The sequence below is a fragment of the Pan troglodytes genome, chromosome 2 (assembly GCF_028858775.2).
Source record: "Pan troglodytes isolate AG18354 chromosome 2, NHGRI_mPanTro3-v2.0_pri, whole genome shotgun sequence".
Classification (NCBI taxonomy): domain Eukaryota; kingdom Metazoa; phylum Chordata; class Mammalia; order Primates; family Hominidae; genus Pan; species Pan troglodytes.
Genome location: NC_086015.1, coordinates 196,425,172 through 196,439,178, shown reverse-complemented (window position 1 = coordinate 196,439,178; position 14,007 = coordinate 196,425,172). Strand labels below are relative to the sequence as shown.

Here is a 14,007-nt window from a genome sequence, read left to right as displayed (position 1 = left end):
TTTGTAGAGACAGGGTTTCGTCATGTTGGCCAGGCTGGTCTTGAACTCCTGACCTCAACTGATCTGCCTGCCTTGGCCTACCAAAGTACTGGATTACAGGCGTGAGCCAGCACGCCTGGTCTGCATACACTTTTTGTTAATAAATTAATTTGTGCTCATTTTTAAACATTTATAAAATACAGAAAAACAAAGCATTTAAATGTATACAGGAATCACCCATTATCCCACCACCCAGAAGTAACTGCTAGTAATATTTTGAATACGACTGATTCTATGTCCTTCCTATGCAAATAATGCTGTGATGAACATTCAAGTACATGTGTCTTCTTGGTAGAACAATTTATTTTCCTTTGGATATACACGCAGTAATAGGATTGCTGGATCAAATGGTAGTTCTCTTTTAAGCTCTTTGATAAATCTCCAATCTGCTTTCCACAGTGGCTGAACTAATTTACATTCCCACCAACAGTGTATAAACATTTCCTTTTCTCTGCAACATCACCAGCATCTGTTTTTTTTTGACTTTTTAATAATCACCATTCTGACTGATGTGAGATGGTATCTCATTGTGGTTTTGATTTGCATTTCTATGATGATTAGTGATGATGAGCATTGTTTCATAGGTTTGTTGGTTGCCTGAATGTCTTCTTTTCAGAAGTGTCTGTTCCTGTCTTTGCCCATTTTTTAATTAGATTATTTTTTACATGTTGATTAATTTAAATTCCTTGTAAATTCTGGGCACTAGACTTTTGTCAGATGCACAGTTTATGAATATTTTCTCCCATTCTGTAGACTATTTACTCTGTTGATAATTTCTTTTGCTGTGCAGAAGCTCTTTTGTTTACTTAGGTCTCACTCGTCATTTTTGTTCTTGTTGCAATTCATTTTGGAGACTCAGACATAAATTATTTGCCAAAGCTGAGGTCAAGAAGGGTGTTTCCTAGGTTTTCTTCTGGGACTTTTATAGTTTGAGTTCTTCATTTAAACTTTTAGTCCATCTTGAGTAAATTTTTGTACATAGTGAAAGGCAGGTTTTTTTCTTATGCATATGGCTAGCCAGTTATTCCAGCACCATTTATTGAATAGGAAGACCTTTCCCCATTGCTTATTTTTGTTGAATTTGTTGAAGATCAGATGGTTTTATGTGCTTGGCTTTATTTCTGGGTTCTCTATTCTGTTCCCTTGGTCTGTGTGTCTGTTTTTGTACCAGTACTATGATGTTTTGGTTACTATAGCCTTCTAGTAGAGTTTGAAGTTGGGTAACGTGCCTCCAGCTTTTTTTTAGTTTTTGCTACTCGGGCTCTTTTTTGGTTCCATACAAATTTTAGAATATTTTTTCTAATTCTGCGAAGAATGGCATTGGTAGCTTGATAGAAATAGTGTTGAATCTGTAGATTGTTTTGGGCAATATGAACATTTTAATATTATTTCTTCCAATCCGTGAGCATGGAATGTTTTTCCATCTATTTGTCTCATCTCTGATTTCTTTTAGCAGTGTTTTATAGTTCTCCTTGCAGAGATCTTTCACCTTCTTGGTTGGATGTATTCCTAGGTATTTTATTTATTTGTGGCTATTGTAAATGAATTGTGTTTTTAATTTGGCTCTCAGCTAGAATGTTACTGGTGTATAAAAATGCTACTGATTTTTGTACACTGATTTTGTATCCTGAAAATTTACTGAAGTTGTTTGTCAGTTCCAGGAGGCTTCTGGTGGAGTCTGTAGGGCTTTCTAGGTACAGAATGAAATATTCAGCAAAAAGAGGTAATTTGACTTACTCTTTTCCTATTTGGATGCCTTTTATTTCTTTCTCTTGCCTCACTGCTCTGGCTAGAACTTCCAGTACTATGTTGAACAGGAATAGTGAGAGTGAACACCCTTATCTTGCTTCAGTTCTGAAGGGGAATGGCCCATTCAGTATGATGTTGGCTGTGGGTGTCTCATAAATGATTCACTATTTTGAGGTTATGTTCCTTCAATGCCTATTCTCTTCAGGGTTTTTATCATGAAGGGATGCTGTGTTTAATCAAATGCATCTATTGAGATGATCATATGGTTTTTGGTTTTCACTTGGTTTATGTGGTGAATCATATTTATTGATTTGTGTATGTTGAACCAATCTTGTACCTCAGGAATAAAGCCTTCTTGATTATGAATTAACTTTTTGATGTGCTGCCAAATTTGGTTTGTTGGTCTTTTGTTGAGGATTTTTGCATCTATATTCATCAGGAATACTGGCCTGAAGTTTTCTTTTTTTGTGTGTCTCTCCGATTTTGGTATCAGGATGATGCTAGTTTCATAGAATGAGTTAGGAAGGAGCCCCTCCTCCTTGGGTTTTTGGAGTAGTTTCAGTAGGATTGGTACCAGTTCTTTGTACACCTCCTGGAATTTGGCTGTGAATCCATCTGCTCCAGGGCTTTTTTCAGTTGGTAGTTTTTTTATTATTATTATTGTTACTGATTCAATTTTGGAACTTGTTATTGGTCTTCTCAGGTTTTCACTTTTTTCCTGGTTCAATGTTGAAAGGTTGTATGTTTCAAAATTTGTCCATTTCCTCTAAATTTTCTAAATTGTGTTATAGAAGTGTTCATCATAGTCTCTAGGGACCTTCTGTATTTCTGTAGGACTGGTTATAATGTCATTTTTGTCATTTCGATTGTACTTCTTTGGATCTTTTTTCCTTTGTTAATTTAGATAGCAATCTATCAATCTTGTTTATCCTTTCAAAAAAACAAATTCTTTGTTTCGTTAATTTTGCATGGCTTTTTGTATCTCCATTTCTTTCAGTTTTTCTCCAATTTTAGATTTATTTTGTCCTGCTAGCTTGGGGTTGGTCTATTCTTTTTTTCCTAGTTCCACTATGTGCAATATTAGGTTGTTAATCTGAGCTCCTTCTAACTTCTTAATGACAGTGCTTAGTGCTATAAACTTTCCTCTTAACATTGATTTAGGCGCATCCCAAAGATTTTGGTAAGTTGTGTCTCTATTTTCATTAATTTCAAATAACTTTTTGATTTCTGCCCTCATTTCATTTTCCACCTGTATTCTTCAGGGGTCTCTAGAGAGGCAGGACTAATAGGATAGATGTATATATGAAAGGGAGTTTATTAAGGAGTATTGACTCACACGATCACAAGGTGAAGTCCCACAATAGGCCATCTGCAAGTGGAGGAGCAAGGAAGCCAGTCCGAGTCCCAAAATCTCAAAAGTAGGTAAGCTGACAGTGAAGCCTTCAGTCTGTGGCCAAAGGCCTGAGAGTCCCTAGCAAACCACTGGTGTAGGTCCAAGAGTCCAAAAGCTTAAGAACTTGGAGTCGGATGTTCAAGGGCAGGAAGCATCCAGCATGGGAGAAAGATGGAGGCCAGAAGACTTAGCCAGTTTAATTTTTCCACGTTCCTCTGCCTGCTTTTATCCTAGCCTCACTGGCAGCTGATTAGATGGTGCCCACCCAGATTGAGGGTGGGTCTGCCTCTCCTAGCCCACTGACTCAAATGTTAGTCTCCTTTGGCAACACCCTCACAGACACACCCAGGAACAATACTGTGCATCCTTCAATCCAATCATGTTGACATTAGATATTAAGCATCACACATCGATATTGAGGACCAAGCTGCTTAATTTCTATGTTTTTGTATAGTTTTGAGAAATCTTCTTTGTATTCATTTCTGTTTTTATTGCACTGTGGTTCAAGAGTGTGCTTGGTATGATTTCAGTTTTTTTGACTTTATTGAGACTTGCTTTATGACTAAGCATGTGGTTAATCTTTTTCAAATAAATATCATATTAAGACCATCTTCCCTGCAATAAAACATGTCCAGATATAAGACTTTTAATGGCTGTTATGGATGCTGTTATTTATATCTATCCAGCACCAAATCCCACCATTGCCTATTTATTCCTGGAAACAATGGTGTCTGAGCCAATCACAGTATTCCATTCTCTTGGGCACAGTGATAGTCCAGCGATGAACATGGGGCTCACACTGGAGTGACTGGAGTCTGTCTCCGTGATTCTTTAACTGTAACGGGTAGTTACAGTTAGCTCTTCCGTGTTGGATCAAAAGAACCTAAGAGTCAGAACCTAAAGCTGCTTATGGTCATCAGTTTAGTTTTTTAAAGAGACATAGTCCGGGAAAATGAAGACAGCACATAGAAAAAAATGCAGATGTGTGACAGAGAGTCTAAATAGTGGTTAAACCCCTAGATATAAGCATCTCTGAGGCCGGCACCACCTCAGCTCTTTCTGCAGTTTCCCTCCATGAAGCAATGAAGATTTCTCAGTAAAGAATATTAGATAACTAATATCATATGGCTAAATCTTAATTCATTTAACCATTCCCCTATTGAAAATATGCCATTGTCTACTTTAACCATTATAAATGACACAGAAGTGAATATCCTTATACAGAAATGTTTGTCTACATCTCTAAATATTTCCCCAGAATAGATTCCTAGAAGTACAATTACAGGGTCAGAGGATACGAACCCTTTTAAGGTCCTAGCCCTTATCAATTTATATTACCATCAACAATACCTTTATGTTCATTTCACTATATTCTTATCAACACTGATCGTTATCACTTAACCTTTGCTAATGAGATAGGTATGAAATATTTTATTGGTTTATTTTACAATTCCTAGGCCAGAAAGTTGAAATTTTTTCAAAAGGTGTATTAGCTTTTGCTTTTCTTCTTTTACAAACTGTTCCTAATTCTTTATCCATTTGTTTGTTGAGGTTTTAGTGTCTGCTGTCCCCTTGACCTGGGATACTATATCTCTAGATAGCATCTGACCGGTTTCTTCACCTCTTTTACATTTTTCCTCAAATGTCACTTTCTTAAGAAATTTTCCTGACCACTTCATTTAAAATCACAGCATCTGCACCCACCACCTTCTGCCCTCAGCACTTCTCATCCTACCTTCTTATTTTTTCTGTATCACTTATCACAATTTTAACATTTCTGTAACTTGCTCATGGTCTGTCCCCGCTTACTAAAATGTAAACTCCACCATGCAGGGAGACGTCTGTATACCCCCAACACTTAGAATAGCATTCAGAACATACTAGGTGATCTATAAATAGGTGTTGAATAAATTGAAATAACCTATTTGTGTAAAACATAAAGACACTGAACCTTGCCATGTTTGTGGCAAATATTTTCCCCCGCTGGTTATTTACTTTTTAATTGTGATTTTTTAAATCCAGAGGTTTTAAAATTTCATGTGAATTGGCCTTTGTGATTTCTTCAATGCTGCTTTGGTTTTAGAATATCCTTCTCTAAACCTAGATTAGTTGGATTTATCTGCTTTCTATATTTTATTTCGATTTTGTTTTGTTTATTATTTCACCCATGATTACTTCCTGTAACAAGAACACTAAAACTTTGCTCCCAGGAGCCACTGGAAATAAACCTCACCTACAGGTGCTATGTTGATAACGTAACCATCACCCAAGTACAGGGCCCAGTGCTGATAGCCAGGACGGAACACTTCGATCAAGTCCCCTGGGCAGGGGTTGCCAGGGTAGTTCAAACTGAAGCAATCATTAAACGCCATCTGCAATGACAAATACAAAGAAGAGCTAGCTAATACAACTTGCCAAAAGAAAATCAGTTTAAGACATCCATAAAAGCAGAATGATACAGAATTTATTGAGACTGCATTCTATATTAAAGACTTAGAATCACGAACCTGTCCTTTTCTTTGAATGATTCCAACACTGACATGTGCACAAGGGGACAAGTAGAGAAATAATTTGTCTTGTATTACTTAATTTTCTATAGTAATGCTTCTCATCCCGATCAATTTCAGAGCCCCTTTATAATAACAAGCATTCTGTAATTTTCTCTTTAAATCTAGAAATCCCTGGATAATATAACTTACACAGATTTTAAAAATATCAAGGATTAAATATTAAAAAATGGTCTATTTAGGATAAAAAGGGGAAATAGGAAAGTAAATTTATAATATCTGTTTACTAAGTAAATGTTCAGTCTATGACTATACTAAAGGATATAAAAAAGGGTTTATATGCTTGCACTTATTTAGCATGAAAAAGTCAGAATTCAGGAGCAATAAAATCAGATCAGAAGTCTTTCAACCTTTTATACAGCAGTACAGTAAAATCAAGAAGCAGAGGTAGGGGTGAATGCTAACATTTAATATTTTGTGAGTACTAAAACTCTGCAAAAATGCCATGTATTACAAAACCTACTCTGTCATTTCATTTAAGCAAAGTTGGGTTCCAGGCTCAGATGGATGTCCAGCCAGATGTTCAAATTAATGTAGGACACGGAATATTTCTTTCTTGTTTAAAACTATACTGTGTAGTGTAGCATGTATAGGTACTCTGGTTTGCACCCACTAAATATCAGTAAATGCCCTTTGTCATTATAACAATCATAAATGCCATCACAGATTTTCATGACTCTCCTTCCTGCCCCATTTATTGTCAGATTCCTCACTTACTGATTCCAGAAGCCAAGCTAGGTGGTCAAGAGCAGACGCAGGACAACTTGGAAAGCTGGGGAGTTCATCACACTGATGAACATGTTTGAAATTCTAAGTTTGGTAATTTTTTTTAAGTCAATACTTTTTAGAAAGAACACATAAGTATCTGACAGTTGATTCTTATGAAAGGTTATATTTTCTATGTATGGAATAGAAGTAGAATGACTCAACAAGAGGAGATTATGTACATCTATCAACAAACAAAGGAGGATTTAAATGCTGTATCTATGTTGAATCTCTAATTGACAACAGGGTGTTCCTCATCATTTCACTCTAATGCAGATATATATGCTCATTTATGAAACAAATCCAAGTGCCAGAAATAGAAACTTCCAAATCATCTAAATTATAATAGCAGAGACTAAGGACTTGGGAATACAGACTATCATTTTTCTGGCACTCTAAAAGTCTTTTTTATAACAATTAATGTTAGAAGGGTGTTTTCCCAAGTGTTTGTATGCCATCTGTTGAAAAGTTCAATCATCACACTGTCACAGAAACGTGGCCAAATGTAAGCTGTCCATCTGTTGAAAAACAACTATTAAAACAACTTTATGAAAACGATTAAGTCTAACCACCCTCTCAAATATGTTTGCGTCTTATTAATATGGCAGTTCGTAATTTGGCCACATGGGTATTAAAAGGAAAAATAGATAATACACTGTGATATAAACAAACACATTTCCCATGAATAGGAATCAGCAAACACACAAAGCTGCCTGCTATGATTCCGAGATGCAGCCAAAGTATAAAATAATAACCACCATTTGAACGGGGAGCACTTTCTAGTGCAATTTTTTTTCAAATGCACTATCTCTACCCTATTTAATTGAAAAAAAGAAAAAACATGCAACTATTTGAGTGTGTTATGTTATCATCCCACTTTATAGATAAAAAGCTAAAGTAGCAAATATCAACTTTTAGAAAATACCCACTGAAACCCTAATATATAAAACAAAGGGAAAATAACTTGACTAGGTGTTACTGATGTGAGCTCTTCTCTTAGTCTTCTACTTGATACTTGTTAGTTCTCTAACTTTGGGCAGGTCACTGGAACTTAGTCTGTTTCCTCATGTTGAAAATAGGTATGGGCATATAAGCCTGATTTTGTTTATCTCAAAAAGCTGTTGCAAGTAACCCTTAGGGAGCTGGTAAAAAGCTGTTGCAAGTAACCCTTTGGGAGCTGATAAAAAAACTGTTGCAAATGCCCTGTGAATTGGCAAAAGCCAGACAGGTGGATGATAAGAGAGACATTGAGATTGGTACATGGTTTATGTAGGATTTTAGTTCCTTATGCTCTCTTCCAGGCATGATAATTCTGTGAAATAAATGATTCAACTGTAAAATTCTAATATATTTAACAAATTTTCAATTTGACATATAAATTGATTCATAAACTGTTAATTGATTTCATAAAGTCTATCATATTTATAAAGAGAAATAAGATTTCATAAGAATAACCCCTCAAGAAACTAACAGAGGAAGCTGAAGGCTAATATGCAACTTAAAAAGTGAGTTATGATACTGAACACTTAGAATCATAGCAAGGGACTACAGAAAGGTACTTCAGATATTATCTAATCTAATGGTCTCCAAACTTGTTTACAGCAGTGGGTACCATGTCAAAACACATATCAAATAGAACCATAAAAATATAAAACCTAAAAAGCAGCACTGCCATGAATGAAGTCAGGGACAACATGAGAGCCCTACTCACCGCTCACCCACATTGCTGCTCCTATTGAGGCTTCCTGGGACCCCAGAACTTCCAGGAATGCAGCTTAAATGATACCCATCTAGTCCTAGTCCAATCTCCTCATTTTTAGACAAAGGAAACAAAACCAGGCAGGTAGTTTAACTGGTCAAGGTCATACACTATTATATAAAAGATTTTTGACAATTGGTGCTGAAACAATTAGACATCCATAGACAAACAAATAAACAAACCTTGACCTAAATTTCATACTTCATACAAAAATTATTTCAAAATGAATAACAGACTTATATGTAAAACTATAAAATATAGAGAAAAACATAGGAGAAACATTTTTAGGGTCTAGGGTAGACAAAGAGTTCCCAGACTTGATACCAAAAGTATGATCCTTACCAGGAAAAATTGGTAAATTGATTGTCCTTAAGATTAAAAACTTTTGTACTACAAAAGATCCTGTTAAGATGAAAAGACAGACTACAGAGTGGGCGAAAATATTTGCAAACCACATATCTGTGAAAGGACTAGTATCTAGAACATATAAAGGACTCCTCAAACTCAACAATAAAAAAGCAAACAATACAATTAGAATGTAGGTTACACGGTTTGGATATTTATCACTGCCAAATATCATGTTGAAATGTAATCCCCAGTGTTGGAGGTGGGGTCTGGTGGCAGGCATGTGGATCATGGGAGTGGATCCCTCATGAATGGCTAATGCCAACCCCTTGGTGATGACTGAGTTCACAAGAGATCTGGTTGTTTAAAAGAGTGTGGTGCCTCCCACCGCCCCTTGTTCCCATTCTCGTCGAGTACACCTGGTCCCCCATTGCATTCCACCATGATTGTAAGCTTCCTGAGACCCTCACCAGAAGCAGATACCAGCACCATGCATCCTGTACGCCCTATGGAGCTGTGAGCCAATTAAATCTCTTTTCCTTATACATTACACAGTCTCAAATATTTCTTTATAGTAATGCAAACAGACTAATTTCACCAAAGAAAATACATAGATGTCAAGGAAGCCATTAGTCATTAGGAAAATGCAAAATTAAAACCACAATAAGGGGACCTCAGCAAAATGGTGTAATAGGAGGCTCCCTAACTATCCCTTCTCCTACAAACACACTAAGGAAACACCTACACACAGATCAATTATCTCCAAAAGAAAGGTAGAATCCAGCTGAAAGACTCCTACATACTAGACAAAGAAGAAAATATCCACATCAAAATTGGTAGAAAAAGTGGAGATACACTCATGTACAAACCCCACCCTATGCACAGAGCCTTATAATCAGGAAGAGAACCCCAACTCCTAGCATGGTCCCAAGGAGTGAGGGGCTTCTGTCATACACCTAATGTTCAACTTTTACCATCCCTTTAAAAGGGCTTGGCTCTTAAATCACTGTGTCTGAAAAATAGTATGGAAAAGGCACTGGAGGATTTCCCTCAAGCACGAAAAACAAAGGGAGGTTTCAAACCTTGCAAGCTCTGTCAGCTGCTGTAGTGCCCAGAATCAGCCCAGCTTCCAATCTCTCCCTGGAAAGGGTTTGGCTATATTCTTTTCCAGTAGTTCAGTGTGGTTCTGGTCTGTAATACACCGGTATCTGGGAGCCTATATAGCAAATAAAGAATAAACCTCTTCAAGCCTAAACAAGGACAACATTCCCACCTTCTTCCTTAGTTTGTTCTAGTGACAATTCCAGCCCTACAATTTCTCAAGGAAAAGAGGTTGGAGGCCTCTGCCAGCAAGAACATGCTTTCTTGCCTGGTTTGCTCCTGAGATAAATTTCTGCAATCTCTCGTGAGAGTGAAGCTGGGGGATCTCTCCATGCCTGAGAAGCAAAAAGGGCATTCCTGTATCTTTTTCCCTGGCTTGCTTCTGTGATAACTCCAGACTAGAAGACTCCACCTGCAAGAAAGATCTGAGACTTCTTGCTTGAACAGGAGATAGGCACTCACTGCACTTCTTTCCCCTGCTCGCTCCAGCAACAATCCAGCCCAGAGATCTCTCTGTTGAAAGAAACTGGAGACCTCTGACAACAAGAATGGGAGGGATGGCACTCCCAAACCTTTTCCCTTGACTTTCTCTGGAAATAAACTCCTTTAATCTCCAATTGGAAAAAGGCGGGGGGGGGGGGGGTGGGAGGGATAGGGCAGGGTGGGGGCTTCTTCATGTCTGAAAGGGAAAGTGGGCACTCCTTGCACCTTCCCCTATGGCTTGCTTTAGTAATAACTCTAGACCAAAATTTCTCCCTGCCAGGAGGGTGTGAGATTTCTGCTTATTCAGACAGGAGAGCAGTCACTCCCTCTACACCTTTTTTTCTGGCTTGTGCCAGCAAGAAATCCAGATCTGCAGACTTTCTCTGGAAGTAGCTTCTGTACACATGGAGTGCTCTTTTATAGCCTTCACCCAAGAGACAGGCTCCTAGTCTGGGAGTTGACAGAGTTCTTCATTTTTGAGTCTCGTAGACAACAAAGAACAAAAACATGGCTTTTTAACTTGAAAATGTTCAGCAGCAATCTCTCCAGGTCCAATGTGAGCAGTCTATCAAGAGTATAGGCATCCGCCTCAGACATTCTCCTTGGTATAGGGCAGAATGAGTGGGAGATTAAACTCTGCTCTAAGCTTCTCTGCAAAGAAAAAAGAAGCTGGAACACACAACTAACACCTCAGTCTCTCCAGCTTCATTTCAAGGGACTGGCTTCTATCCCACCTCTCATAGGCAATGACTTGAAACTCTTTAATTTGGGTTGGCGGTGGGGGACACTAAGAATAAAAAATAGCAGATTTTACAAGCACAAAGAGGTTAGTGGATTCTAACAATCTTTGAAGAGGCTGATTGGAAAGGAACATCTCCTACACAAGACCAGTCTAGCAACACTGAGAAAGGTGGTTCTTTTATCTAATGTGCAGAAAACAACATAGGGAATGGAGGAAAATGAAGAAACATAGAAATATGTTCCAAATAAAATAACAAGATAAATTAAATCTCCAGAAAGTGACTCTAATGAAATGTAAATATGTGATTTATCTGACAGGGAATTCAAAAGGGCAGTCATAACAATGCTTATTGAGGTAGGGAAAGCAATGCATGAAAAAACTGGGAACTTCAACGATGAGACAGAAAATATTAAAAAGTACCAAACAAACTATCAAGCTGAATAATAATATAACTGAACTGAAAAAACCAATAAGGAGGTTCAACAGTAGAATAAATCAAGCAGAAGTAAGAATTAGCAAACTTGAATATGGGTCATTGGTAAATCATAATTTGAGGACTGAAAAGAAAAAAGAATGAAAAAGAGTGAAACAGCCTAACAGCCTTAGTGGACAGCATTAAACAGAATATGTGAATTATTGTTGTACAAGAAAGGGAAGAGAGAAAGGGACAGAAAATATATTCAAAGACATATAGCAAGTCCTCATTTAATGTCATTGATAGATCCTTGCAAACTGACTTAAAGCAAAACAACATATAATGAAAGGAATTTTTTTCTCATCAACATAATGAAATGACATTGAGTAAAATGATGTTATTCAAAAACCGCTATACATCATTTTGCTTAAAGTTGCAGTTTCCAAGAACCTATGAACATTAAATAAGAATCTACTGCAATTGCGAAAACCTTCCTAAGTGTGGGGAAGGAAACAGAAATCCAGAAGCTCAACAAACACCTAACAGGATGAATCCAAGGCAAACCAAATCAAGATACATTATAATCAAATTGTGGAAAGTTAAAGACAAAGAGAAGATAGGAAAGCTGTAAGGGAAAAGCAACTTGTTACATAAAAGGGGACCCCCATCAGATCTTTCAACAGAAACCCTGCAGGGTAGAAGGGAATAAGATATGGTCAAAGAGCTAAAAGAAAAAAAACCCTGCCAACCAAGAATACTATACTCAACAATCCTGTCCTTCAAAAAGGAAGAGAAGAAGGGGAGCTTTAAAAAAAAACTTTCTCAGATAAACAAAAGCTGAGGGAATTTATCACAACTAGACCTGCCTTACAAGAAATACTAAAATGGGCACTTCACATTGAAGGAAAATATCACTAAGTAGCAACATGGAAATATATAAAAATAAAAACTCACTGGTAAAAGTAAGTATATAGTCAAACACAGAATACTTGTACTGTAATGGTAGTATGAAAATAAATTATATCTCTAATATAAAGGTTAAAAGAAGAAAAACTATTCAAAACACATATAGCAACTATACTTTGCTAATGGACATGACAAAAACTATTTAAAAATTGTCAATAAAAACATTGTTGGAGGGGATAGTAAAAGTTTAGAGTTTGTACAAGTGATCAAAGTGAAGTAATTATAAGCTTAAAATAGCTTGTCATTAGTATAAGACGTTTTATGTAAGCCTCCTAGTAACCACAAAGGAAAAATCCTTAGTAGATACACAAAAGATAAAAAGAAAGAATTCAAAGCATACCACTACAAAAAATCATTAAATTGCAAAGGAAGCAAGCAAGAGAGGAAAACAGAAAACAAAAGATCTACAAATTAACCAGAAAACAACAAAACAACAATAGTAAGTTCTTACCTACCAATAATTACTTTGAATGTAAGTGTATTAAATTCTCCAGTCAAAACATATTGAATGGTTCAATGGATTAAAAAAAAGACCCAACTATATGCTGCCTACAATAGATTAACTTCACCTCTCTTAACCTTTAAGAACACATATAAGCTGATAATGAAGGGATGAAAAAAGATATTCCACACAAATGGAAACCAACACAAAGTGGGAGTAGCTATACTTCTATCAGACAAAATAGACTGTAAGTGAAAAACTGCAGAAAGATATGAAAAGTTATTATATAATGATGAAGGGGTCAATTCATAAAGAAAATATAACAATTATATATGCACCCAATATCAAAGCACCAAATACATAAAGCAAATATTAATAGATCTGATGAGAGACATGGACCGCAATACAATAATGTCCTGCTTTCAACATTGGACAGATCTAGACCAAAAATCAACAAGGAAATATTGAACTTGAACTATACTTTAAGCCAAATGGACCTAACAAATATTTACAGAAAACTTCATCCAACAACAATTGAATATACATTTTTCTCAATTGCACATGGAGTATTCTCCAGGGTAGATCATATGGTATATCACAAAGCAAATCTCAACAAATTTAAGAAGACTGAAATCTTATCAAGTATTTCTTCTGACCACAATGGCACAAACCTAGAAATCAATAACAGGAGGAATCTTGGAAAACTCTATGTGGAAATTAAATAACATGCCCTTCAACAACCAATGAGTCAAATAAAAAATTAAAAGGAAAATTTAAAAATATCTTGAGACAAAAAAAAGAGGAAACTGATATTGATGCAGGATTTTTTACTCCTTAGCTCAGCTAGGTCTGGGCTCTTGTCTCATGACCAGGAATAATTAGGCATGCAGACACTTGAAGAGTGACTGGAGTAGAATTTATTAAGCAAAAGGAATGTTCTCAGCAAAGAGAGGGGTCCTGAAAGCAGGTTAGTCATTGCCCCCTCACAGCTGAATACAAGGGCTTTATATATAACCTGATGAGGCTGAGCTCCCTGTCTGTATAAGGCGTGAATTTCTGGTGGCTCCACATATTCCTCCAGTGTGCATGTGGGCCCTTAGTGTGCTGTGGGCATGTTTAGGCAAGCCCCCTGTGCAAGTTCCCTTATCTGCACAAAATATCTGGTGTAAGCACCTGTGGGGTGGGTCAGAGGTTCTCTGGGGATCCTTTACTTACTGTCTGCCTAAAGCAAGCTAACTAAC

At 36.8% G+C, this 14,007-nt stretch overlaps 1 protein-coding gene across 9 annotated transcripts in view; it reads right to left on the bottom strand.

Annotated features, from left to right (window-relative positions):
• The window catches only part of PLAAT1 (phospholipase A and acyltransferase 1), a 73,591-nt gene that overhangs the window by 53,020 nt on the left and 6,564 nt on the right, over positions 1-14,007 (bottom strand). For 6 of the 9 annotated variants that reach the window (XR_008547196.2, XR_008547194.2, XM_054681339.2 and 3 more), the window contains exon 2: positions 5,415-5,553. Coding sequence is in view for 7 of the 9 variants with exons in the window: in XM_054681339.2 (XP_054537314.1) it covers positions 5,415-5,553 (139 nt within the window). In the remaining 2 variants the exon portion in view is untranslated. Of the gene's footprint in view, positions 1-5,414; positions 5,554-6,465; positions 6,516-9,699; positions 9,834-14,007 lie in introns of those variants that run through there. The other 3 variants (XM_054681343.1, XM_063807439.1, XM_054681342.1) reach the window with 2 other exon arrangements.